General features: G+C 54.0%; 3 protein-coding genes across 5 annotated transcripts in view; 2 read left to right on the top strand and 1 right to left on the bottom strand.

Annotated features, from left to right (window-relative positions):
• The window catches only part of GOLGA1 (golgin A1), a 43,208-nt gene extending 32,849 nt beyond the window's left edge, over positions 1-10,359 (top strand). For all 3 annotated transcript variants that reach the window (XM_045846319.1, XM_045846320.1, XM_045846318.1), the window contains exons 16-23: positions 1,453-1,542; positions 2,344-2,446; positions 2,556-2,722; positions 3,188-3,331; positions 6,265-6,324; positions 6,915-7,085; positions 7,536-7,622; positions 8,189-10,359. In XM_045846319.1, coding sequence (XP_045702275.1) covers positions 1,453-1,542; positions 2,344-2,446; positions 2,556-2,722; positions 3,188-3,331; positions 6,265-6,324; positions 6,915-7,085; positions 7,536-7,622; positions 8,189-8,269 — 903 coding nt within the window. In that variant the 3' untranslated portion in view covers positions 8,270-10,359. The remainder of the gene's footprint in view (positions 1-1,452; positions 1,543-2,343; positions 2,447-2,555; positions 2,723-3,187; positions 3,332-6,264; positions 6,325-6,914; positions 7,086-7,535; positions 7,623-8,188) is intronic.
• An 837-nt stretch (positions 10,360-11,196) lies between these two features.
• Positions 11,197-19,344, bottom strand: ARPC5L (actin related protein 2/3 complex subunit 5 like). The gene is made up of 4 exons (XM_045846099.1): positions 18,459-19,344; positions 14,237-14,309; positions 13,156-13,332; positions 11,197-11,744 (listed from the first exon to the last, which is right to left on the bottom strand). The coding sequence occupies exons 1-4, from the start codon at positions 18,605-18,607 to the stop codon at positions 11,682-11,684; spliced, it is 462 nt and encodes a 153-aa protein (XP_045702055.1). The 5' UTR covers positions 18,608-19,344; the 3' UTR covers positions 11,197-11,681.
• A 2,805-nt stretch (positions 19,345-22,149) lies between these two features.
• RPL35 (ribosomal protein L35) lies at positions 22,150-26,658 on the top strand. The gene is made up of 4 exons (XM_045846100.1): positions 22,150-22,304; positions 22,713-22,849; positions 23,717-23,798; positions 26,475-26,658. Exons 1-4 carry the CDS (start codon positions 22,302-22,304, stop codon positions 26,622-26,624), a joined length of 372 nt encoding a protein of 123 aa, XP_045702056.1. The 5' UTR covers positions 22,150-22,301; the 3' UTR covers positions 26,625-26,658.
• The last annotated feature ends 93 nt before the right edge of the window (positions 26,659-26,751 follow it).

The following is a 26,751-nucleotide window of genomic DNA, read 5'->3' as shown; positions in this document are numbered from 1 at the left end:
AGAAAAGCTCCTGCAGAGGCGTGGCATTTCTGTTCTCCTCCCCACAGGGGCAGGTGGGGCCAGGGGTGCATAGCTCCACCCAGCCTGAGACCTCAGGCTCCTTCTCTGGAGAGCTGAGTGTCCCCAGTGAGGGGAGTGGTCTGGGGTAGTTCGGGGTCTCACCACCAGCCTTTTGCACTGGTAGAGGTGGAGTCAGGAAAGTCAGTTCTGACAGCTGCACAACAGGAGCCAGAGTGCCCCTGGCCATTAACCCCTCCCACTGGATAGTGGAGTGGAGGTTTCTAGGAGGAGGTGAGTAGCTCACAAAACCAGAAGGACTTGTCTGACTGGAACTGGGGCCTCAGGTTCTCTTCTCTGCCTGCGTCACCGACTCCTGTCCTTGCTGTTCTGCACAGTGTAGCCTGCATCCCACAGATTGGGAGGACAGGCCGCAGCCGCTCCAGGCTGGGAACATTCCAGCTTAGCAGCCCCAGGGGAAGGAGGGCTTCCCCCTAGCTCCACCATACTTAGGAAAAGGGCTCTGATATGCAAAGGGATGCCGATTGGTTCATCTTGGGTGACAGAGCCACCCTTTGGACACATCGATTTGGCCAGGGCAGTGAAGCACTATGATTAACCAGGCTTTTATCACGTGCTAACCTTGTGGCCACAACATGGGAGCATCATCATTGGCAGCCCTACTATAACCCTGCGGAATTGTGGGGTGGGAGTAGGGCGTAGCAACAGTGAGGCTGTTACCCCAAAAACTGGGGGTGATTCTGGGCAGACAGAAACAGCAGACATCTCAGACCGGTCACATGGGCACCTGAGAAGTCACATTACTCACTGGGGGCTGAAGGGTAAGCACAACGTCCGTCTCAAGGAAGAGGACTGACCTGTTTGTCGGGCGAGAGTCCCTGTGCCCTGGGGAAGGCCGCGCAGGCAGCCGGCCCTGCCCGTGGTAGAAGACACTCTGCGTGCTGGAGTCCCGCAGCCCAAGGCTTGGCGCTGAGCTCAGCCAGGTGCCGGCTTGAAACCTCGGGCAAATTACCTACCCTCTCAGGAGCCTCGGTTTCCTCTGATAAAATGAGTCATTTTGGTGAGCCTGTGACATTTTGCCCTATTAAAATTCAGTAATTGCTTATTATTTGTTCTGTAACCGATTGTTCTGGTGCACTATGCCATTCACGTGAGACCGAGAGTCTTTCTCCCTGTTCTGTGTTGATTCCAAATGCTAGGTCCCCAGCCTTGCCCAGGCACTGGCTGCTGTACCCCTGCGGGGCGCTGGTTTCCAGAGGGATACTGAAGGCGTTGCAGCAAGAGGGCAGCTGGGGAATCTGGGGAAGGAGGAGCGATGTTAGTCTGGCCCTGCGAGACAGTCCCCACCCCCTCTGTGGGCTTCGTGACAAATGAGAGCTGAAAGTATGTGCTGAGTTCTCGGGTTCAACCCCCGACCCGTTTTCTGGATTGTAGGAAGAGTGGAGCCAAAGAGAAGCTGTGAGTGTGACAGTGGCTCAAGCGCTGGAGGAGGCGCAGAAGCAGAGGGAAGAGTTCCAGCAGCAGGTAGGCCGAAGGGTGATACCCCGACCTCGCTCCCAGGCGGGACCAACCTGCCTCCCCATCTGTCCAGGGCAGACGGTGGGCACAGGTCTCAGGAATGCTGGCAGCTGCGTGATTCCCCTGAAGTCTCTTAAAAGGTGGGAGGAAAATGTTATCAAGAAACCCTCACCCCACAGGATGCCTTTTTTGATTTGTGATGGTCAGTTATTATTATAAACGTCATCTGGGAAAAGCCCATACCCAGGTACCTACTGGGCTCTGTTCTGGGAGGTGGGCCACAGACACCTGAGCCCTCAGCAGAGAGGGAGAGAAGGGTCTGCCTTTGAAGACAGACTCAGCATTGGCGCCATGCCTTCCAGTGAGCTGGCTCTAGGCCTTGGCTAAGTCCTTAACGGAGCCTCAGGGTTGCCTTTGAAAAGACTCGGATAATCACACCTTCCAAGAGGCCATAATGATGTCATGTGTAGCAAATGCCAGGCACGTCGCAGGCACTCTAGACACGGAAGTCACAGTTATAACAGCTTGTCGGAAGGCTGGGCAGAATGGCCACGTCTCTGGTCAGCCCAGTGCAGGCCAGAGGGCAGTGAGGGCGATTGCCTGTGTGCAGGCTCCCCACCCTGTCCCCCGCCAAGGGGAGTTGATTTTGCATGACTCTGGGAGCAGAGGTTAGCTTGGAGCATGTTTGGGGCTGCAGACTTCAGGGGGGATCCTGGGAGACCCTGGGGAGTGGAAAAGTAGGGGTTCCTTTGGAGGAGACGGGGTTACTGCTGCCACCCTTCTCTCAGGTTGGTTTTTCTCCCCAAGGCTGCTAACCTGACATCCATAGTAGATGAGAAGGAGCAGAGTCTGCAGGAAAAAGCCGCAGAGATTCTCCAGAAAGAGCAGGAGATTTTCCAGCTGAAGAAAGGTGAGGAGTCTGCCTGTTTCTGCCCAGCACCCCTGCCCGAGGTGGCCCAGTCGTGAAGCAGCGTGGAGACCCTGGGCTCACAGTGCGCCCTGCCCTCTGCCTGGCCTAGGTCACGAGGCGGCCCTGCTGCAAGCGCACCAGCTGCAGAGCGAGCTGGAGGCCCTGCGGAGCCTGAGGGCAGAGGAGTCTGAGGCAGCTGCCGGGCGGCAGGACCGGCTGAGGCTGCCGGGCCAGGAGCCGGGGTTGGCGCTGTCAGTCAGCGAGCCTCACCCTCACGTAAGTCCCACGTCAGCCCCAGGCCACGGTGTAGTGGCTGCCGTGTGTGCTGCAGCAAGACACGGGGCGAAGCCACAGTCTGCCAGGAGGAGGCAGCAGTGGGAAGACTCAGGGAAGCACTCTGGGTTCTCGAGCTAAGGGACAGTGGGCAAGCCACTTCCTCTTGTTTGCACCTCCTTTCCTTAAGGTGGGGCTGCTTGACACACTCAGAGGTGGTGAGTGTCAAGGAGCCCGTGGGGTGTGCAGCACCTGTCAGTGTGCAGGTGTCAACACCCTTTCCGCCCAGGTGGACGCGAGGCGTGGAAAGCCGAGGGCCCCTCTGGAAGGCATTGGGCAGGCTCTCCGTAGTTTGTCTGGTTCTTGGTGTAATGAAGCACGTCTCTGGGACAACTCTGATCCCCTTCCCATGGACCTGTGGCTTAGCTTGACCCCTGTCCTGGCTCTCAACTTGCCATCGTCCTACAGGTAACCTTGAGGGCCATGGAGGACCCTGCGTACCAGCTTCCGCCTGCGGAGGGGATACCAAACGGTGAGGTGGGGGGCATGGATCTAGGGCAGCTACAGAAGGAAAAACAGGACTTGGAGCAGCAACTTCTGGAGAAAAATAAGGTAGGGATGCTCTTTCCCTTGCCTGTTTATATATCCACCTTTCCCTGTCCTTGTGCCTAAAACCACTCAGTCCCTTCTGAGAGTTTTTCTGATGCCCCTGGGCACTTCTTAGGGGATCCTCTTTCGTTAAAAGGGCTTCTTCCTGGTTTTCCTCCTCTGTTTCCTGCCTGCATTTTTGTCTTTCTTCACACTGCCCCACTCCTGCTACCCACCTGAGATCACATCCAGAGTATTAGAGCTTGAGCAATACTTGCAAGTCTCGGCATTCCCAGCCTCCTTGGCTGTCAGCAGCTGGGTCATGTTGGACCCACAGTCTCACCTTCCCTGTGTCCTTCCTTTCTGCGGCTGTGAAAGGATAGCATGAAATCTGCCTTCAGGTGTTCGCGGTGGGTGGGGATGAGGTGAAACGGTATGTTAGGTGTCCTGTAAAATTTCTGGTGTTTGGTAGAGGCTTAATTAGTGATTCCTTATCCATGAGTCCGGCCTCCCCACCAGGCCTCTGCACCTATAAATGCAGGGTCTCATTTGATCCTGGCTTTTAAATAGCCCTGCGAAGTGGAATGTGTTGCTGTAGTTATTGCTCTGACCTGAAATCCTACCCCCAAATTGTGTGATTGTGTGTGTGATTTTTTTTAGATCTTTAACAAAGGGGAAAAGGGTTCATTCTTTCTCTTGCTTGTCCCTCGCCCTCCTATACCCCCTTCTCTCCCCTCCCTTCTGCCTACCCACAGTTCATTTCTTCTTGTGAAATAACACACTAGACGTAGAAAAGTGCACAAACACCGTGTGCCCCAGGGTGCAGCCCTCAGACCTGCTCTCTTGAATTGCACTCCCGCCCTCGGTGGCCTCGCCCACACTGCACAGTGCTGGCCGCACACCCCCGCCTCAGCTCCAAGCAGCTCCCGTGACACCGCACTCCTGCGTCCATCCGCTCTGTGTCTGCACACAAATGTCTGCCTGGCGTCTGACACTTAAAGCAGCCAAAACCAAACTGCACATTTCCAGCTCCCAGCATCTGCTGCCATCCTTCCTGTCTCAGTAAGTGGCAGCAACCTTGGAGTCGTCCTCAACCCCCTTGACATCCAAACCATTAGCAGATCCTTCCGGACCTCCTTTTAAATTGTCCCCAGCTCCTTCTTGTCCCACCTCGTCCCTACCAGAGGATGCTGCCATCCTCCGCCCTAGAGGACAGTGTTGGGCTTCCGCTGGTCGCCCCGTCACTCCTCAGCTCTAGCCCTCTGATGACGTGGATGGCATTCCGTCTCTCTCTAAAGCCGAGGTCTCTGCAGCACCCATGAAGCCCAATGAGGTCTGGCCCCTGGCAGCCCTCCGCCACCCACCCTCTGCTGTCCCCAGCGCCCCTCTCAGGCACGTGGACAGGCCTTGCCCTCTGGGAGTACTAAGCACCCTTCTGCCTCAGGGCCTTTACACTTTCTGTGCCTTCTCTCTGGGAAATTCGTCCCTCAATTACCCTCACTTCCTTTATGGTATCACTTTTGTCAGTGAGGCCTCCCAGCTCTTCCTGTCAGCCCTCACCACCAGAACTGTCTGTCCACTTAACCTTGGTCGTCTTCTCCACGCCTTCTAACAAGCTGCTGTTTGGTTTGACACTTGCCCTCCTGAGGGCAGACAGTTTTTGTTTGTTGATTGCTCTTTCCCCAGCCTCTAGGACAGTGTCAGGCACATAGTAGGGACTCAGTCAATATCTGTTGGCTGACTGAGTGAATGAATGAATGAATGAGCCAAAAACCTAGAAAATCAAGTAACATAAAGTAGCAAATGTACTTTTGGAGGGATGTGCAGCCTCACGTTCAGCCACGAGAATACACATTGAAGCCACCTGTCACCGTTTTATAACACGGGAGGTTGGCGGCAGCGTACTGTGCTTGCCGGGGCCTCCGTGCCGCTCTGGCTCGGGCGCTCCTCTGGCCCAGTCCTCGCCTCCCTCCAGAGAGATGTGGAGACGCCTCTCTGGAGAAAACAAAGTGTGTTGTGGCATTGTTTAAAAACGGAAACTTAGCCACACAGTGAGACAGGGGACAGCCCTTAGAGTCGCTGTCCCATTGAAAGTTTTAACTAGGAAAACTGTAGGAAGCTGTGAGCACTCTGATAAATGAAAAATACTATTCATTTAGAATTTACTCGATGCAAGAAGAGCAACATGGACTAGAAATCCACAGGAAAATCTCGTTTTGATATGTCACAGTTGTGAGGCTTTGGAGAAAATTTGTATTTAAAAATTTTCCCTGTATTGCTGCTTATATAGTTAATTTCTGTCATTGGGAAAACATTCAGCTGTTGTAGTGATTAATAGAGTGTGTAATAAATTACACACTCTATTTAAGGTTCACAATGCTAACTAAACTCACTATAAAAAATGAAATAAGTAAACCATATAAAACCCAGTGTTGGTGGGATGTGCAGAGGAACGCTCATCTTTCATGCTGTTCCAATGAAACAGCGCCGCGATCAGGGCACTTCAGGAGAGCAGCAGTGAACCATACGTTTGGGCTGAGCCCGCGTATCCTGCTTGAGCTCCTAGCCCATACATGTAATTCTGAAGGACAGACTGGACAGAGATGTTTCTAGCTGTGCTACTACGGAGGAAAGCACTGGGGAGCAGCCCTGGTCCTCTGAGCCAGGCCTCACTGGGGCGTTTGCAAGCTGCGCAGAGGGGTGCGTGGTGACTTTGTTGGCCACTGATGGGCCTGAGGAGCAAGTGTGTGCACAGCTGCTCCGTGTGCAGGGAAGAGCCCAGGGCAGCAGGCACACAGGTGTGACAGCACAAGCCTCTCAGGAGACAAAGCAGGGGCGTCTACAGGTGTGTGGGGATCCGAGAGAGGGTCCGTCTGTTCTGTTGTCCTTTGCACCTTAAAGATGGCAAGATGTGCGTTAATGAATGGCTTTTGGCCGGGGTGGGGGCTTTGTTGCAGACCATAAAGCAGATGCAGCAGAGGATGCTAGAACTCAAAAAGACGCTGCAGAAGGAACTGGTGAGTGCCTCTCCTCTCCCCGCTGCCTGTGCCCTCCCCGGACCCCCTCCCTTGCTGCCTGACAATGCTGCTCTTCCCCCCATTGATTGCAAGGGGTCTCTGAGATGTCACATGTTGGCTGGTAGGACAGTGGCCTTGCCAGCTTTAACATGCCTGGGTGAAGCAGCTGTGTGACCGCAGGCATGTACCCCCCTTCTCCAAGCCTGCGCGTTGTCCGAGAAGTCAGCGAGGTGGTGTGTGCACTGTGTGAATGGCAGAGGGCCAGGCGCAGACGCAGGAGGCGAGCAGGGCCTGTGCCCTGGCTCACCACCCAGGACACGTGTCCTGACACAGATAAAGGGAATGTCTGAACTGCCCCAGGTCACCTCTTTCCCTCCTCTCAAACCCTCCACCCTGCTGCCCCCGGAGGGGCTGAGCCTTCTTCAGCCGCTGGTGATTCCTCCTGGGGGGTGGGGCCCTTCCAGTCTGCCCTGTGCAGGTTGTGGCCAGGGACCAGCAGGTGATCACAGCGAGGGCCCCGTGAAGCTCCCATGTGGTTTTCTGAGCTGTCTTAAGTGGTTCAATGTAGCATCTTTCCTGTGGCCTTTCAGAAAATCAAACCTGATAGTGAGCTTTTTGAAGTCCGGGAGAAGCCGGGCCCTGAGATGCCAAACCTGACGCCTTCTGTCACAAATCACACCGACCTGACTGATGCCCGGGAGGTCAACTTTGAGTACCTTAAACACGTGGTTTTAAAATTCATGTCCTGTCGGGAGTCTGAGGTAAAGGGCTTCTGAGTTGCCTTCGGGCACTGAGCTCCACCCCAGGGCCTGGCTCATTTGTCGGAGCCCCAGACAGCTCCCTCACGTCCACTGCTTCCTTCCTGTCCCGAGTTCGGGTTTGACCAGAGGGGACATTGAGTCACTTCTCTACTTGGCACTGACCTGCCGACCGAGCAGCAGGGGGTGGGACCAGAGTCCAGGGAACCGAATCCACCTGGCCCCCCTGGGCCCTCAGAGGAGCAGGATGGCTGCTGCGGGTGTCCTGGTCATCGTGTGGTCCCCGAAGTGAAAGATGGAGGGAGAGAGAGCACGTGGCACTGCCGTCAGACCTCGGCATGGCCCTGGCTCCCGTCGGGAGCGCACGCCAGGAGCAGAGCCAGGGACACTGCCGTTAGCCCCCACTCACCCTCCCCACCTGGACCTGAGGCAGCAAAACTCCCTCTGTTTCAGGCTTTTCATCTTATAAAAGCTGTGTCGGTGTTGCTGAACTTTTCACACGAGGAAGAGAACATGCTCAAAGAAACCCTGGAGTACAAGGTGGGTTCCCTAGTTCACCGTCTGGCTTCCCAAAAATGCAGCTAGCGACCCCAGCGCTGGCAGGTGCGAGCAGCCCACGCCGCCGCACCAGATGCGAAGGCGCTTCTGAGTGAGCTTGCTTCGGGCAGTGTTTGCTGAGGACGTGCCCTCCGACCCCAGGTCTGTGCTGGGCTTGGCCAGCAGACCTTGTTTTCCAAAGCAGTTTCATTGGTGTCACTTCACCAATAGCTCCAGGCCTGGCCCCGGCACCCAGACTTTAAAAGAGAGAGAGAATGTTCAAACTACCTGCGTAAATTCTGTAATAGAAAACAATTTCAAGAAAAATTACCTACAACTTTAGCCCCTTGTTTTTGTCAACTCTTTCTCTAGTTTCCCTCCCTTCCTTAGAATGTAGTGACCCAACACTGGTCACCACAGCCGAGGTCTTCACTGCTGTGGTCACGGCTGGAGTCAGGATGTGTGGAGGGCGTGAGGGGGTGGCCCAGGGGTCCCGAGAGGGCTCTTTCAGCTCCCTCTGCACCTACACCTGGTTTTCATCTCAGGAGCCTTTCCTGTTTCAAACGCAGATGTCCTGGTTCGGGTCCAAGCCAGCTCCCAAGGGCAGCATCCGGCCATCCATCTCCAGCCCGCGGACACCATGGTCCTAGATGAAACTACCCGAGGATGGAGCTCCACGGGCTGACACTTTTTCTGTGAAAAGAACACTGACACACCAGTCTGGGTGGGTTTTTAATCACTGTAACTGCAGTATTTTGTACAAGTGTCTAAACATTGTTTACAAGACTTAAGGTCCACTTCCCTCAGACTGACGTGAACCTCAGGAGGTAGCCGATCCTGTCACTCTGGTCACAAACAGGGAGGTCCTGGCACTACCCACATTCCCAGTGCTGCTAAAATCTCAGCTCCGGCCAGCATGTCTGCACCTGAGTTTCCGACCTTTGTCAGTGCTTAAAGCTGAAGCATCAGCATCTCGCAGAGAGGAGGCCGCTGATCCATCCTGTCGTGCTGGTGCTGGATGCCCCGAGCGCCCCTTGAAATGGTGCCCTGCAGGCCAGACTCACCTGCTCCTGCCAGGAGCCCACTCGGGGGGTGGGGGGTGGCTTTTAAAAATTCCCCTTCCCTGTAAGGATGTTTGGGTTCAGATGCATTAGAAGAGGTTTTTGACCTTTCTTCTCCAGAAAACATTTTACCTTTGTTTCTAAAACCTAGAAATTTAATGTGTACATCCTTAAGATCTGGAGTCAGTGTGGATCAATGAAGATGGCAGTATCTCATTTTACTGATGAATACTCGCAAATATATCAAAAGATCCTTAGTACCAAATACCCTCAATTGCCTTCTTAATGAATGTACTTGTCTTGGATAGGTTGCTGGTAAACCATTCTAAACTATTTTTTATAGCTAAGTTCTTCACTATTACAAACATGTCTTCTGTATTGGAAGGGGTGTTCTTAAGGGAAACTGGAGCATCAAGATGAAATTATTTCTAAGGTTGGGATTCCTTCCCTTTGTAATTTCACTAGCATACTGTAGCATCTGCTCCCTCTGAAGCAGTGGTGGCGGTTCATTTGCTTTGCTCTTGATTCTGGGTTGTAACACTGAGCAAATGCTAATCACAGGTTTTCTACTGTTAAGGACAGTCTGCTCTACTCAGAGGCAGCAGCAGTTGTCCCTCCCCCCAGCCTTGGCCAAAACGTTGGAGGTGGTCTGCCTGGTACTGGCGCCACCACCTCTCCCCCTCACCCTACCCCAAATACTTAAGATGACACTACATTCCTGTGTGGGGCCCAGACAGCTCCAGCGGGCTGCAGACGAGACTGGTGGGGACTGACAAGGACTTGGACTATTCCTGAAAAGGGGGAACATGCTCGCCTTGGATAAGCCACAATACCAAATCAAAAGAGAAAGCTTTTACTGATTTAGTCTGATGAGTTTCACTGGTTAGAAAACTGGATTAGTAACCAGAGCTCCTAAATTTATCATTATCCCATGATGTGAAGTTACGTCTCTTCAATGATGCTTAGAGTTAACACATATAAAATGTATCTCAACAGAAAAACGAGGGTTTGCAGAGTTAACCTGCTACATCTCCAGACCTGCAAGTACCAAGCAAGGGCAGCACCACCTCTGTCCCCGCTTGGGCTAGCTGCCCTCCGAGGGAGCCCTTCTTCGCTTACCTACCTCTTCCCTGCGGGTGTCTGTCCTGTTCGCATGCTATGTTCCACTTTCCTGTTGGGGGCACAAACCAGGACTCCCTTCTGTTCTTTAATTTTGATGAGGAAGACGTAACTTTTCCAGCTGTTCCCACAAAGAATCCTGAAATTCAGGTAGTTTAGGGCTTGCCCGAGGCAGCCACAGCCCAGCTGTGGAGCCCGTCCAACGCCTCCATGGCCTCTCGGCCGGCCCCTACCCGCGTCCCTGGCAGGTTTAGGTGTAGATGCAGGGCCATCACTAAGTCTGGACTTGCTTAGAGAGGATTCACTCCGGTGAGGCTTTCCTCTTGCATGTTGAACTTCCTTCAGCTTTAAGAGGAAGAGTGGAGTAACAATTCTAAGTGATTTAATGCACTTTCACGTGTATAAACATTCTGTGATAGACAATATATATAGCCCTTTATAAGCATTGGATCTTCTCTCCTTCCATTTGTAAATAGGGATTATATTATCTAAAACTGCTGTAGAAAAGTCACATGTGGTGCAATATACTTTTTGATTAAAGCTCTTCAATCCAGATGCAACTACAGTGGGTTTTACTTGATACAGTATGGTGTGTCGATATTTCTGACTTATTATAATATAAATCCAGAACATTGTATCTTGTATACTTCAAGAGCCACAGAGCATGTGTTTTTTCAGCAAGTTCCTCCCCAGATAGGGTCTGAGTGAATAAATATATGCAACTGAGTGAGCCGGCAGCCTGGGCCCACCTCCCCAGAATGGTGGGGGTTCTGCAGAGGAGCTGGGCGCACTGTGTCCCGGGCCCAGGTGACTGGGGAGAGCTTCAGGAGTAGGAACGGGGTCCTTACCTTTAACAGGAGACAGGGTAGTTGCGTGTGCTACGAGGAGAAAGTATCTTTGCTCTTCAAAGAGGCTCACTGTTAGTAGCTATAGGGAACAAAATGTTCTTTTTATATTTATAGGCTGACTGCTACCTGTTTCTGGTTTCAGTCCTTTAAAGAGAACGTGTCGACTCCAGGATGAGAATGCTCCTGCCACACAGCCTGACCCAGTGCCAGGAGACGGGGCCAGGCCCGTCTGAGGCCCGCTCCCAGTGCAGTCACACAAACTACAGACTTTTAAAGCCTAGGTCAATTATTGAATGTTTGGCACTTTATTAAATTAAATAAGCTCCAAAATTACATACAAATCAAAAGAGTAAAAACAATAAATACTTATTCAGCAAAACATCTCTCCACAGCAGCCGCAGCACGGTGGCCCAGGCCTGAGGCACTGCTGTGCAAGAGGCTGGATGGCCTCACTTGTCCCCGGGGGGTTCCGGAACAGCCGATCCCTCATTCATTACCGTCCCATTCACTGCCACTTTTTTTTACATACATGAGACACACCGCAGAGTATATACTAATAAGCCAAGAGCTTTATTGATGCAGCAGGCACTTTACAATGAACCCAAGAGAGCCCGCCTTCTCTGGGAGGATGGGACGTCTGTACAAACCCCCGGGGGGTTTCCGCTTCAGAAACACCAGCTCGCCCCTTCGTGGCAGCCCTTGGATCTGCACCTGCCCCGCCATCCCTCCCCCACTTTAAACGGGCAGTGCCCACAGACACACCTGACCAACAGTGGTGGCTAGCCACTCTGGCAGACAGTCACAATGTCAGTTCTGCATTATTCGTGGACAAAGGCATAGACTATCGATCCTGCAAAGGATTTAGGAAACAGTAAGACAATTTCTCCCTCCACCTTGAAAATAAAATACACTTCAGCGGATGCACGTCCTGAAATAGTTGGGAGTTCCTGGGAAGGTGGTCCATTGTCAATCCCTTCTTCACCAGCCTGTGCATCCAAAATTCTTCTCAAAGTAACATGAGTCTTTTTTTTTTTTTAAACAGTCTTTCTTGCTGTAAGAACTCTTATAATGGAGCCTAGTCCTCCTACTGCTAATGCCTGTGGGGGCAGGAAAAGGACACGTGTCAGAACCTGGTTGGACGAGGGGGGCTTGGCTCGCCAGGGGACACAGGATGGTGCTCTCCCTGACCTAGGTCCCACCATGGCACAGACCTCCTGAAAAGGATTCCTGCAGGAGCATGGGCGCAGTTAGGAGGCAACAGACTTCCCTTTTGACAAGCCCCCAAACTTCCCTTTTGACAAGCTCACTGTTTCCAGCCTGCTGGCACTGCCCCAGGGACTGGAACCAACACATGCCCATTGAGGCCATCTCACGGCACCCGAGTTAGAAATGCCAATAGGGCCCTGGCTGGTGTGGTTCAGTGGACTGAGTGCTGGCCTGGGAACCAAAGGGTCACTGGTTCAATTCCCAGTCGGCAGAGTCAAATGGTATGCCTGGGTTTCGGGCCAGGTCCCCAGTAGGGGGAGCACAAGAGGCAACCACATGTTGATGTTTCTCTTTCTCCCTTCCCCTCTCTAAAAGTAAATAAATAAACCCTTTAAAAAAAGGAAATAAAAGAAGAAAAAAGAAATGCCAGTAGGGCTGAGAGCCAGGTTGCCTTAAAGGGCTCAAAAGGCCTGGCCTCCACACCGTGCGGAGGGCTTGCTCAGTTACCCCCACACCACAGCCACCCCCATCTCCTGAGCCTGAGCTCACCGTCTGGCAGAGCAGGCAGCATACCTACCAGCAGGACCGAAGGCCACAACCCCGGCCCAGCACTGAGGCTGCCCAAGTGACTGACCCCCCAGTAAGAGAACCACTTCCTTAAAACACAATGGAGTCCTTCTGGAAGGACAGCCTGGCCTGCCGTGACGGTGGGCGTGCTTCCTGCAGCTCTGGGTGAGGGGACACTGACACACAGGCAAGGCCCAGGCTTGAGGAAAAGCCTCGCTCCTGTGCCACCATGAGCAAAAGACGAGCACAGCTTTTCCTGCTCCAGGTGAAGGCCCCTTCCTTTATGTGATTGTCCAGGTTTCTGCCACCACCCCTCTAGCCCGGTAAGGCTGGGGCCAGAGCAGGAAGCCCTGAGAGCTGGCTGGCCGGCTCAGCCTACATGCCTAAGCGCCCCCTGCCCCACCACCTCCACCAAAGCAAGGAGTATTATGGAGCCCCCGCCACCAACTAGCCTGCCTCCCTCCCACCTGGGACACGACAAGCCATCTGCCCATGACCTGCCTGGCATAAATCAGCAGCTAAACCAACAGTGATCACCATAGACAGTGGACCCCTACCAGCGCTTCCTTGGCAGAGGCAAGTGACCAAATGCCCAGGTTGCTTTGGGTGTGGCCGCTCGTCCTCACACGCCTAGCAGACCGTCTGACCTTTGCTTTGGAAAACCTGGCCTGCTGCTGTGAACCCTGGGGCTGGGGCGAGTCGGTGGGCTGCCTGGTGGGCAGTATGTTCACATACCTTTTCATGCCACTGGAGTAGCACTGCGCTGCTATTTTCTGAGGGCTTCTCAAACCCTTTATAAATGTACTTCATTAGCAAGTCAATGCCATTTCTGTCCAGTGACTGCACGGCCTGCTCAATTTCGCTGCTCTTAAAGTTTGTGAGCACTTTCAGCACCACGCCTTGGGCGCGCTCCTGCAGAGGACAGAGAAGGGGAGTGAGGCCCAGAGCCGTGGCCCAGCAACCCCAAACCAAGGGGCCAGAGCTCACTAGAAACACCACATCATTTCTAATTTGTCTGGAATACTTAAAAAAACAAGAGGGCAGGCGTTCCTTACTGATTTAAATTTCAAAGCATCCCTTATGCCAGCAAGTTGCTCCACTACCCTGGGGGAAGTCATCAGTCGTTAACTGGGGAGAAGCATCACCACCTCTGATGGGACCGGCCAGGCCTTAGACTCCACAGGAGCAGGACTGGGAGATCTGTTTTGTAAACAGGTTTATCTGGCTGCAGCTTCCCTCTGCGTTCACCCCAGTAACGGGGGCCATCCCCCTCCACCTTTGAGAGGTGCAGCCATTGTCTACATCAAGATGCTGTCACAAAACGGCAGAATGCCCGCTTCTGAGACCCCTTTCCCTGGACCAAATTCTAGCTTCAGCGATGAAATGTTAGCCTCAGGGAGGCAATAAGCATGACTCTATCTTTTCACCCAGCTTTAAAAGGCAGGAAATCTTAAAAGCACTGAGAATCCTTATGCAAATAAAGCCTACTCAATACCTATAAAAGCATAACCACCGGTAAGTCTCACATGGCAAGCTAATTTATAGCTGCTGGCTTCTCACTCCAAGAGGCTCTGGGGAGGAGTGAACAGTTGCTTTGGGGAGCTTTCGCTACAAACACGGATAGCTTTGATGTCGGGAACACCAGGCAGCTTCCGCGGAAGCGCTGCCCAATGCCAGCTCACTGCCTTGGTAGATTACTCACTGACGCAGAGACGGGGCTGCCGCTGCCCGGGCCCAAGGAGCTCACGCTCAGCTGGAGACAACTGCAGCCCTGACCCCACACCCCCCGGCAGAGCTGCAGCGCAGCCTCCTTTACCTTCACGGCTTGATTCTTGGTGTTGACGGGCGAGTTCCGTAAGGCTGCATGAAACGCCCGAAGCATGTCCCCTGTGCATCACCACCAGTTAAGGATGGCTAGGCTCGAGCATGTCCGTGCTTTGACTAATGAACTCATCTCAAAAACAGCTCAGGACAGTGGAGTCAAATGGCACTTTATTCTCATCCATCCACCTCCCACTGGGGCTTGTTCAGAGGGCACAGCCTGTTCAGAGGGCGGCCACCAGCTTCCCTGAGCCACACGGAGGACGGAGGGCACCTCTGCCAACCCTGCGTGTCGCTCCTTCTGCCACCTCCTAACCCGCCCCCCTCGCAGCACGTCTGGACACTCCCTCCCTGCCCCTGGAAGGTAGTAGCAAAGCCAGCTGCCCCCGAGGGGTAACTTCCAGCAAAATCTTACTGGGCCTGCTTGCACCTGCTCATTCCCAGCCCCGTCTCGGCCCTGCTGGGTCCTCACAACAGCCGAGTGAGGTTATCGCCCTCACCTTCTCATTCTCAAAAGCGAAGAACAAAGGCACTAACCGGGGTCTTCTCACTCTTAATGCGATGTTTTGTATCAGTTGACTACTAAAGAAATTAAAATGTGCTGAAACTTCCCTCTTCCAAGACCTCCCCAGGCCAACGAGGTCCCAAATGCTACCAGGAGCGAGATTCATTTGTCTGTAAGAACTTTTGCCGAAAAATGGGCCAATCCTCCCCACCTCATTCCCCAAGCCTTAGCTGCAATCCTGACAGATTCTCTGCTGAGTTCTGAATAGCCTCTACTCAAAAGATAATTACAATCTAGGTTAGGTCCCCGAAGGTGACACCTATTTTAAACTGAATTACATCAGCCAACTTTCATTTCCTCATCTGAAACACTGGCTGCAGCCAAAAGGCTTCAAAAATAGAACAAGGAATGGCTTCTGCCCAATCGGGTCCCGACTCCTGTTCACGCAGCGATGCCCACGTGTAAACAGGGCCTCTGGAGCAAAGCTGTCCTGTCTGCCCTAGCATGGGCTCCATCCTCACTGAGCGGGCCCATGGCACCCCAAAGCCACTCCTGCCAAGCTCCCGGCTGCCTGCTGGGCTCTGAGAGGCAGCCCACCGCCCTCTCCGTCAGCTCTGGAATTCCTCTTTCCCAGCCAGGCGAGGGCCAGTCTGTTATCAGCCCCCGGTAACTTCCACCTCAGAATTCTCCTCTAATGTGGTGCTCCAGAGCCATAAGCAGAGACTCCGAGGCTTGAAAGGAAACACGGGCTGGTGCTCTTCACTCTGTAGCACGGCTGGCAAGCAAAATCATTTGGAAGGAAGGGCAGCATGACTAGTCTGTGGGGACAAAAAGTCACTGCTCTGGCGTTGCCTCTCTGCAGCACGAACCCACCCAAGCATTCGCTGTAGGTGTTGACAGACAGCGGACCTTCGGCAGCTGGGGAGGTACAGGGTGCAGGGAGGGCATACCATTTACCAAGCCGGCCTCCGGCCCTTCCCAGAACAGGCCGTGGGGGCTGGGCAAAGCCCCTCGTCTCTTCTGCATCAGGGTTTCTCAACCATGGCACCAATGACAGTTTAGACCAGACGACATATGTGGCGTCGGCCCTACGCAACAGACAGGATTTAGCAGCCTCCCTGGCCTCTACCCTCTAGATCTCTGCACACCCCCCAAGCCATGACATTGAAAATGTCTCCAAACACTGACAAATTTCCTCGGGGGCAGGAGAGTGCAGAATCTCTCACCACCACTACTCTGAACAGAACCCTGCTCCTGAGGACCAGAAGGTGCTTCAGCGAGGAAGAAAAGGAACTCATACTACTTAAAATCTCTGCAAGGACTCAGATCCTGTACCAAGTGCTTTCCCATGTCATTACTGCTAATGACTACTTGCTGTTTGCAACAAAAATCATTATTCTCATTTTAAAGGCAATGAAATTGAGGCTCAGCGAAGGGAAGTGGCCTGCCCAAGGTCACAAAGCTGTCCAGCTGGCCTTCGAGCCCAGTATGCCTGCCTCCAGAGCCAAGCTCCTTTCACCATCCCCTGCTGCACTCCGCCCACAGACCCACGTCACGTGGCCAAAACACCCGCTGTGTGCCTAGCAGTGTGCTGGAGCCTTCTGGGATGTCGTCTAGCGATGTTCCCACGGAACCTGCCAGGCAGTATGATTCTCCTCCTTTTCACAGAGGACACTGAGCTTCAGAGAGGGTATGCGAGCTACTCAAGGTCACACAGCTATGGCATGACAGAGCTGGGTCCATGTGGATGTGCAGCCCATGCTCCATCCATTTCGCCTGTGTTATCTCCCACTGTGACCCGTTTCCGTGCACAGCCGCAGGGGCCTCCTTCCTGCACTTCCCACTCCAATCAATCAACCCCTATTTCTACTCCCCTCACCTCCGTCCTGACTCCCAGAAGCCTGTTCCATAGTTTAAATTCAATGGTCTAACATGAGGTCCATCCCTGGCACATGGTAAGGACTCAGTCAACATTAGTTCTTCCTCCTTCCCTGGGCCTCACATTTGCTAGGATTTCAGTTCTCACCTGCTAACCTTCCTTTCCCCAGTCCCTAGAGGTACACTCTCCATAGTAACAAGGCTCCTGACATTGCCAGCAGTGGAGAAACTACCACCCCTGCATGTGCTCCGCCTAGGCCTCCAAGCGGCCGCAAGAAACCCATCACTAGTCAGTGGCATGCAAGCGATGACCTCCAACAAGGCCCTACAGCACCGAGACCCAGGGAGCAGATAGGCAGACCCTGTTCTCCCCATCTGCCGGCAGTTCTGGGCCGCAGGCCTGACCCTGCAGCCCTTTTGGTACCACCTGCCCAAGTGTGGGTCCTGCACCATACTGCAGAATCCACCACCCCTCATGGGGCCCACCTCGTGCCGCCATTTCACCAAAGGACTCCGCAAGGTGATCCTGATGGGGCAGGAAATACAAGTTTGTACCCCACCTTTGAAAACACATTCCCGTCCAAACAAAGTCTGAAGGGTTTTGTCTTAAAGGCACACTGGAAGAACACTGCAGGACTCCTCCCAAAGGCAGTCTATGGGCCTGACTCCCCAGGCAAGCTGAGTCAACCGATTAAACACTCAGAACCTGATTTATATACAGCATGAGCCTTCAACCCTGCCCTGGCAAGTGCGGGGGAGGGGCAGGCACTTCCTGTAACACTATTTGAATCAAGAAAAATCCTTCCTCTGAGAATAAGTCAGTTTCCTGTGTTCAAACTGCTAAGGGACCAAGCAGGCTGCGAAAACCACCTCTATTTTTAATCTTGTTTTCTAAAGGCTCGTTTGCTGCGGCCACAAAAATAGTCATTTCCAGTCGTGGGGCTCTACTTTCACATTTCACATTGTACTCTCTGGTTTTTCTTAGCACCAAACTACTAGTTTTTCCCACTGCTTTCTGCACAAGGCGGCTGTTCGGTGGGGGGAGGGAGCCAAACTCACTTGTTGAACATGGCTGAGGCCATCGAGGTCCCAAGCCTAAGGTGTTCCTAGGAAGCTGAGAATAGGTGGGAAACACCGGCATTAAGCTGGAGGGTCAGAATGATCTGGGAGTGAGAAGTAGAAAGGTCTAATCTCAGCCCTCACGGATGCACTAAGGCTTCAGCCTTCGCTGCCCGCGTCCTTTCTTTCCCGCAACCATACACCCACCTATTTTCGTGTGGTGCTGCAGCTGGGACAAGAGGACTGTGCCCGGGAACCGCCCAGGGCACTCGATTACTCAGCGGTGGCTCACCTCCGCCCCTCCCGCCGGTGAAGCCCGAGCTTGACCCCATTTCCTGCAAGGGAAGGATGGAGGGACGGAGTGATGGTGCGTCCAAGGAAGGGACAGCCTGAGATGAGGCGGCACGGGGAAAGAAAAGAGAGGCCTCGCGGAGGAGTGAGCGGCCTGCGGGGCCGGAGGCGCGCCGGCACGCTCCCGGAGCCGCCGACCACGCGGGCCCACCAGGGTCTAGGGACACCGTGGGACTGCGCTACTGAGGGAGGTTTCGGGGGCCGGGGCTAGGAACAAGAGGACTGGGGAGGCGAGTCAGAGGCAAGTCGGGGATATTCGGACGGAAGGAACATGGCCCGAGGAGAGCCGGATCGGGAGTTGGGAGACTGACCACAGGGGGCTGGGGTAAAGAGGAGTGGGGAGTCAGCCTAGGGGCCGGGGGAGGAGGAAAGTGGGAAGGCTGAGCCAAAGAAGAGCCCTAGCCGCCACGCCGGGGAAGGATATTGCCGCAGGAGACCGTCCACCTCGCTAGGGTCCGGGCCTGGCTCGCCTGCCGCCGCCGCCGCCTCCTCCTGCTCGTCCACGAATTTGTTCTCATCAAACTCGTCGATGTCCACCCGACGGAAGCGCGAAGACAGCGTGTTCCGGGCCATGGCGGGGGCTCGGCGCCCGCTCAGCCGGCTCAGCTCCGGGCCCGACCTCAGATCCACTCGGTTCGGAACCGGCTCGGGGGCGGGAAGCGGTCGCCCGGCACTACCTCCACCTCCTCCGCGCGTAGCCGCCGCCGCTGCCCGCCCACTTCCGTCCCATACCGGAACCGGAAGTACCGGTGGGGAGAGGCGGAGCCTCGCGGGGGCGCTACTGGAAGCACTCTGCAGCCCGTGTGGTAGTTTCCCCGACCACCTCCCGCTAGACTCTCATCTTCATTGGCCCAGCATCTTGAACGCCACTACTGCGCTCGTTCTTCGGCTTCCCTCCTGCCCTGGAGGAGCCCCTGACCCTGGAAGGAGCTGGCGCAGGCACAGCCCCGGACTCCCGGGGTCATCACTGCCGAGACTGAGGGAGCACGAGACCCCCAGGAGAAGGGACCCGATTCTTCCTGTCGAATGCCAGGCAGGATTCTTGGAGAAGAAACCTTCGAACTGAGGCATGAGTAGTAGTTCTTTTGCCCTGGGAGTGAGGAGGGTTGGGGGAGCCTAAGTCTCAGATTTTAGGAGACTTGAACGCCATTACACTGAGCTGAGAGGAGGTGGCCTCTGCCTTGTATACCACAATGACCCTCTTTTAAACGTACCAGGAGAATTTAAAGACGTTTAAAGTGTATTTAGGGTGCTGACAAGACAATGAAGACCTTTGGACTTGAGGGTGCGGTGGCCCCGTATCTGTAGCAGTCACCTTGGCCTGGGCGGGGGGCGGGGCGGTGAGGAGAGAGAGATGACTCTGGCCACCATCCTGGCAGGAAGGGCGAGGTCCTAGAGGCCTAGAAGTCGGACCTGACTGGAGAGGCATATGCTGGCAGGAAGCCCAGAGTCTGAGGTGGGGAGAGACGGGGGTGGAGGAGGTAGGGCACAGTCAAAGACGACAAATCCTGTCGTGCCAGGAATAGGTGCCTAGGCTGTTGCTTGAAGGGTTCCATTAATAGGGCTTAACCTTAGATTAAATTGGGTCTTTGTTTTCATAGAATAGTGCTCTGTAATAAAGGCCAGACGTTAATGAAATGGGACTCGTTTTATTGCTTTGAGTATTTCTAATTGAACTGTCTCTGCAGATCAAAAAAAAAAGATGCCAGACCATGATGCTACCTAATTCTTGGGTGCTAAAGATAGACTCTTTCAGTGGGAAATAGATGCTGAGTAAGTCCCGAGGGTCCTGGAGATAGGCAAAGCCCATCTGTCTTTCAACTCCACACCTTGGGATAAACCTCTGTGACTCAGGCAGGCCACAAGACAGCAAGAATTCCTATCCTGTCCCCTACCGCAGAACAGCCTGGTTAGGATGACCAGAAATGCCCATTTTATAAAAAGGGAATAGCCTCCAAATAAACTGGTGAATGAAATAATATCCCTACTTATCACTGTGGACCCCCAGTCCAGTCAGGGGGGCAGAATTTTAAAAACCCATACTACATTATGTCAGGGATGACTGTGCTGATGGGAGAAAAGTCATGCAGTGCCTGAGAGAGGGTACCATACAGAAACTGGTCAAGGGAGGTAGGTGTCCCCTAGAAGGGACCTGAAGGACATGAAGGAGGGAGCCAAGCAAAGGCCCTGAGGCGGGGCAACCTTGGTGTGTTCCAGAAACAGCAAGGCCATACTGGAGCAGAAGAATGAGAAGAGATGAAAGTGGAGGGGGTGCTATTGGGCTTCATGGGGTGAGGAAAGGATGTGGTCTTACAGGGGATGGGACAGCCCTGGAAGTTCTGGGCTGAGCAGTGACATGCTCTGATTTAAGTTTGAAAAGGATCTTTCCAGCAGTTGTATCGAGAACACATATGGAAGCAAGAGCCAAAGTAGAGAGATGATTTAAGAAGGGACACCAGGCCCTGGCTGGCGTAGCTCAGTGGATTGAGCACAGGCTGCAAACCAAAGTGTCGCAAGTTCAATTCCCAGTCAGGGTACATGCCTGGGTTGCAGGCCCTGACCCCCAGCAACCACTCATTGATGTTTCTCTCCCTCCCTTCCCTTTCTAAAAACAAATAAATAAAATCTTAAACAAAAAAAGAGGGGACACCAACAATCCAGAGGACAGGCAATGTTTGCTTGGGCCGGGCAGGTGCCAATAAAAGTGCTGGGAGGAGTGCAGGTATATTTTGAAGGTAGAGGCCACAGAGTTTGCCGGTGGATTGGATGTGGCATGTAACAGCAATGGAAGTCAAATGACTTCAAGTGTAGAAAGATGGACACAATCATTAGCTCTACCAGAACTATGTGTGAGCAAAGCCAAGTCCCTGTGCACTCTTTGATTTCCGTTTAAGACTAATTTGTGCCAAGACTGCACACTGTCTGCACACTCCTCCCCATATCCCTCCACTTCTTAAAAGTCTTTCTCATTGTAGCCTGGGGCAAGTTTCATTCATTCATCCAACAGGCATTCACAGGCTGGGCCTGGGGACAAGAAACACCAAATTGGGTGTCAGCCGCACTTCTGCCCCCAGAGAACGCAGGCTGGCTGTGCAGACAACACACAAATATCATTTTTAACTCAGTATGTTTGGAGCTAAAGAAAGGATTGCACAGAAAACTTGGGACACAGTCCCCTGTGTCACAATTTATTCCAAGGCTAATGTCCATTAACCAAACCCCAGAAGGGGATGGGAGAAGATGCCCCTGGAGGTGACATCTGACAGCAACAAGGGGGCAACCTGGCACTAACTAGAACTCTCAGAGGTGCTGGTGTGCCTTTGTTGACGGCAATGGAGTGACACTGGAGCACTGATTTATGCTTGCTGGTTAGGGAAGCCATGAAACAGCCCAGCCTGAAAGCCTGCATACCTACTGCGTTGTGAATTCATTCCCCTTTAACTTTCAGGGCCCAACTCAAGTGTTCATTCCACTGGGAGGGAACATTAATACGGATGGTATTTTTGAGCGACTGTTACTCGTCAGATCTTGTGAGAAGTTTTAAGTGTTACCTTCCTAATTCTCATGAATACCCCCCGTTCCACAGGTGAGAAAACAGACCCAAAGAGGGGAAGGTATTTGCTGAGTCTCAGCTAGCTCCAGGCAACAGAGCAAGAGTCTGAAACCCAGTCGTGTCCTTTTCACTAAAAAAGGACATGAATTCTCCCTCCACACGCTGCTGCCACTGGAACATTTATGGAGTTGGATTACGGCCGTTTGACCCCGCCCCTCCCCGCCCACCTCGGACTTTACTCCAAGGCTGGAGCCTTGTTAATTCATCTTTGAAACCCCTAGGATTTCATATTTCATGCCCCCCATCCACAGAACACGCGCGCTCCGCTCAGAGTAGCACGAACTGGGGACCTGCAAAGATTTAACGAATGAATAAACGAAAACACGACTGAGTACACGAATTTGAATCCTCACTATGCCGTATCTAGTAAAGTGCCTCTCCCATGCCTCGGTTTCCCCAACTGCTCTGCTCATGGATTGAGGCAGCCCTAAAAAACTTTCGGGGACCGAAGGGAGACGCTGGAACTACCGTAGCCGTCTGAGCGAGCGGTACCACTGAGCTACTCGCGGAGCTGGGGAGAGTGGCGGAGGCGGAACCGTGCTCCCCCGCTGCGACGCTATTGGCCGCGCCCGCCGTCACCCGGCAGTAGTCTTGGAGGTCAGCCCCACCCCTTCCTCTTTCTCTCCTGGAAGCGGCGGCGGCGCTCGTTCAGACATGGTGAGGGCTGTGAAATCGGTTGCCATCCGTGGGTTGAGGGGTTCGGGAGCTGGGGTGAAGAGTGCGGGGTGAACCCCGGGATCCCATCTACCAGCCTGGTCTGTGGGGCACCGTGCAGAAAGGCTTGGCACCACCACAGCCAGCCTTCTTCCGACCCCTGCCGGCCTGGGCTAGGAGAGGTGCGCGTGCGCTGCTGGGGCTCCACTGTCTTCCCGTCTGCGGAATGGGACTGGCAGCCCAGCCTCGGCGTCGGCCTGGGCCTCGGTTACCCCGCGTGAGGCGCGCGCACTCCTGGGAATGGCCACGACGCAAGTGGAGAGGAGGGGATGGCTGGTGGAGGCCTCTGTGAGCGGCGGAGGGCGAGACGGAGCCACCGAGCCTTTGACCTAGACCCTTCCTTGCACGCAGGCCAAAATTAAGGCTCGAGATCTTCGCGGCAAGAAGAAGGAGGAGCTGCTCAAACAGCTGGACGACCTGAAAGTGGAACTGTCCCAGCTGCGTGTCGCCAAAGTGACAGGCGGCGCGGCTTCCAAGCTTTCTAAGATGTAAGGGACGGGGGGACCACAGTCCCTTGGGCCGGGGAGCGGGGGTAGGGGGAGAGGAATTTGTGCGCCCCGGGAGCATCTGTGGGTTTTTGAAGTTGTCCTAGGAGCTGTCCGCTTACGTGCCCATTCAGTGGTTCTGTGGTTTGGAATGGAACCGGGCCCTCTTGCTGGGAGACCTGCTCCATTTACCTGCCTTTGACCCTGTGGTCCTTTTGCCCTGAGTGCTGTGTTCAGTTTCTTTGGCTAGTGAAAGAGCAGGGTGTCCTTGAAGACCCATTTTAATGCTGCTCTCAAAAAACCCAACTCGACGTTTTCTTTCCCCTCCCATCAGCACCTGATTTCCCCACCCGCCTCAATTGGTAGGTGGGTGCTACTCAGCATGACTGCAGATTGATCTGGTTCCCAGCTTCAGGCTGCCCACTTCCCCTTGTTTCTCCCTCCCAAGTGGCTCCTGCTGCATCTCCTTAAGCTTCCCTGATTTGCCCAGCTTGCTGCATGATGCTTTCTGGTCAGCTCATTAAGGTGGGCATGGGCTAGGTTGGCTTCATAGCCCTGGGGATATATGGCCCGGGATGGAAGATTTTTCTTCCACCGCTTTTCATTATGCCTCCTGAGTGAACACTTCACAACTCGCGAAAAGCACTGGACACTCCAGTCCTTCCCTAGTCCCATGCCTGGGGTGCCCGTACACTGTAGCCTCCCCAGCCTTACCTTCCTCCTGGGCTGGGTTGGGCGCCCCTTGGGTGAACATGGATGAGCTGGTGGGGCGTGCCCCTGCCCTGTGAGATCTGGGGCAGGCCCTGAATGGCATGCTTTGGGAAGCACTGTCTGTCTTCTTTGTCTTCACTGAGTTGTCTGTTTTTGTAGCCGAGTTGTTCGCAAATCCATCGCCCGTGTTCTCACCGTCATTAACCAGACTCAGAAAGAGAACCTCAGGAAATTCTACAAGGTGAGTGGGGTCCGTGTGGGGGTGTCTGGCTATGGAGAGCAAAGTACCGGCCCCCTTTGCCGAGGGGGTCGGTAAGAGGAGGTTCTTCTGCTGGGGGGTGTGGGACAGGCTTTGCCCCCACATTGTTGGGCTCTCGAGAGCCTTCCCAGCTTGTAGATGGGTTCACCTTTTTTCCCAGCACGTGGTGTGCAGACTGCGTTTCCTCGGGGCTGCAATTGTCAAGGAATCAGTGGTGTGGTAGGGGTCCGGCCGGACGCTTGGGTTTTGGGTGCACCGTACCTGTTGGGGCACTCTCGAGGGCTGGCTGTTAAATGTTTTGTCTTAACAGCACCATGTGTCGGTCACTGCCAAGCACCTGTCATTCTGGTTTTTGGGGTTTTTTTTGTTTGTTTGTTTTTTTAAAGGACCTCAAGTCTTGCAGAACTTGAGTTACTCAGGGTCACCTACAAATGATGCAGTGATGGGGCTGAGGTTCCCAACCACGTCTTGGGGAGGGTGGAGTGCTCCTTGGTAGAGCCCACAGGTGTCTGGCCTCTCAGCTTAGGATTTTCACACCCATTTTCTAGTCCTGTCTTCAAATTAGTCTCACCAGAGTCCAAGCAGTGAAGCTGAACCAGTAGGAGACATTTTACATGCGTGCATGTGTGTATGTGTGCATTTGCGTTATTACAAATAGCTGGCTTATGCAGTTGTGGGGGCCGGCTAATGGCACGTCCAGGCTATGGCTGTCGGAGGAGAAGATCGGGGGCAGGCTGGAGGCTGTGACAGAGGTTGAGCAGCTGTCCTGCTGGGATCTCTTGGGGGAAGTCTCAGCCTTGCCTTCAAGGACTTCCAGCTGCTTTTATCTGGCCTGCCTAGGTTACCCGGGATAATCTCTTACTTTAAATCAACTGATTAGTGGCTTCAGTCACATCTATGAAATGACTTCACGTCAACTTCCAAATCAGTGCTCGAATAACTGGAGGGTTTGATGTCCACCAAAGCCATCGTGCTGTGTCTAGGCTAGCTGCCCACGGGACGCTAGCTATGAGGGGGAGGGGATGCTGCCACCCGTGGGTGTGTGCACATTTTGCGGGGGAGCGTACTTCTGAGGGTTGGGTCTGAAGCTCTCATCAGGCTCTGAGGGGCCCAGGCAGAGACGGTGGCCTGGAACAACTGTCTTCATGACCAGCAGTGCGTGCACCCGCTCCAGGCCCCACTCGGGGAGGTGGAGGTGAAGTCTCTGCCTGTGCGGCAGTGCTGTCCCTCAGACCTCGTGGAGACAGGCGTGTTCTGTGTCTTCTCTGTCCAGGACAGTCACCCGGCCATATGTGCCTGTCGAACACCTCATGGGCCTGGTGTCTGAGGACTGACTCCTTCATGTAAACAGTGCAGGCCAGTGGCCGCCCTGTTGGGCAGCAGAGCTCTAAGGGGCTCATCAGTGAATTTGAAACGGACACGGTCCTGGCCTGTGACAGCTGATGAAAAGGATGCAGGTGGACTAGGACTTGAATACTTCCAAGTTCTCTCCAGAGCCTGCCCTCATCTCCTGTTTGGCTTTTTTCTGCAGTCCTCTGCCCAGTGCCTGCTCTTCCAGGCTGTTGGTGGTTCCCGGAAAGAGCCTGAGCTGTCCTCCTCACAGGGGTTTTGTGCACACTGTTTCTCCCCTCTCAGCGGGCGTCTGTATTGCTTTCAGGGCTGTTGCCAGTTGCTAGGTGAAACCTCCTCCCCATTGACGGGCCACTTGTTACCTGCTCAGTCTTTCCTGCTGGGCTGGGAGCTCCTTGAGCAGGACCAGGCCTGATTCGTCACCAAGCCTGCACCCAGCACAGGGCCTCGAGCCAAAGAGGGTCCAGGGAACGTTTGCAGAGCAAAGGAGGGAGAACTGCCTTAGTCTGGACCTGTTCACTGGGAATAGGTCGGAGCCAGGGATGGAGAGATGGTGGCCCTGTTCAAGGCGGGAAGCAGGAGTGGTGGGAGGCCGGGAAGGCAGTGTGGCCTCTGGGACAGGATTGCCTTTGCCAACAGAGCTTCCCTCTGGAACCCTTGTTAAGTGGGAACGTTGTTACAGGGGATACCCACCGGTCCCTGGTGGGCACCCCAGATTTATCAGATTAAACCTCACACACACCCCAAGCACTGGCTTGCATAACTTAAGCCAAGATAACAGTGACCACCCCTAGTACTTGCTGCTCTGGTACTTGCTGGATACCCTGTGCCCCTCGCTGGGCTCGGTGTGGTGTTGACACCATGGCAGGGAATCGGGCTGGTGGGAACAGCACCGTCCAGGGAGTTGGTTGACATACGTGCAGACCCCAGTTCTGCCACAGCTTGCTGAGATTCGGACATTTTCAGTCCCTTTTGGGCCCTGTAACTCACAGATTTTTTTTTTTTTTTTAATGGGGAGGATTCCTCCCCAACCTTTGAGTTTGGGGGAATGATATGAACTAGTAAATAAGATGCATGGCCTGTCTCTAGTCCCACGTTGACAGTCCCCTGCTGGGCTGGATGTCATACAGCTCCTTACACTCATGCCTACCAATTAATGTCCCCAACCAACCATGCACCTTCCTCGGTCACCTCCCAGGTCTTCCCAGTGCCCTCCCAACACCTTGGTCCCAACTCGGGGGCTTCCTTAGCTACTTTGGTAGCTCCTGAGCCGTGGTCCTCAGACTCCCCCTGCTCTCTGTCACCCAGGGCAAGAAGTACAAGCCCCTGGATCTGCGGCCCAAGAAAACACGGGCCATGCGCCGCCGGCTCAACAAGCACGAAGAGAACCTGAAGACCAAGAAGCAGCAGCGGAAGGAGCGGCTCTACCCACTGCGGAAGTACGCGGTCAAGGCCTGAGCATCGCGGGGCCAATAAAGCACAAACTGGCTCATGTTGCTTTGTGTTTCACTTGTTTCAGCTAACCATGCTGGGGAGGTGGGCTGATGCGGCCCCGGTGTCTGGTGGGTTTTGGCAGGCCTGCCTG

This window comes from Phyllostomus hastatus, unplaced genomic scaffold, assembly GCF_019186645.2.
Source record: "Phyllostomus hastatus isolate PE091 unplaced genomic scaffold, TTU_PhHast_1.1 phas_contig_495, whole genome shotgun sequence".
Classification (NCBI taxonomy): domain Eukaryota; kingdom Metazoa; phylum Chordata; class Mammalia; order Chiroptera; family Phyllostomidae; genus Phyllostomus; species Phyllostomus hastatus.
The sequence above is the reverse complement of the archived record's forward strand: the minus strand, read 5'-3'. Positions and strand labels throughout refer to the sequence as shown.

Excerpts from the sequence above, each read along its gene's own strand:
- RPL35 (XM_045846100.1), top strand. Across the intron at positions 22,850-23,716 it reads GCTTCCAAGCTTTCTAAGAT|CCGAGTTGTTCGCAAATCCA; the intron begins GTAAGGGACGGG and ends CTGTTTTTGTAG. Across the intron at positions 23,799-26,474 it reads ACCTCAGGAAATTCTACAAG|GGCAAGAAGTACAAGCCCCT; the intron begins GTGAGTGGGGTC and ends TCTGTCACCCAG.
- ARPC5L (XM_045846099.1), bottom strand. The coding sequence starts at position 18,607 with ATGGCCCGGAACACGCTGTCTTCGCGCTTCCGTCGGGTGGACATCGAC. Across the intron at positions 13,333-14,236 it reads CCAAGAATCAAGCCGTGAAG|GAGCGCGCCCAAGGCGTGGT; the intron begins GTAAAGGAGGCT and ends TGTCCTCTGCAG. Across the intron at positions 11,745-13,155 it reads TACTCCAGTGGCATGAAAAG|GCATTAGCAGTAGGAGGACT; the intron begins GTATGTGAACAT and ends CTGCCCCCACAG.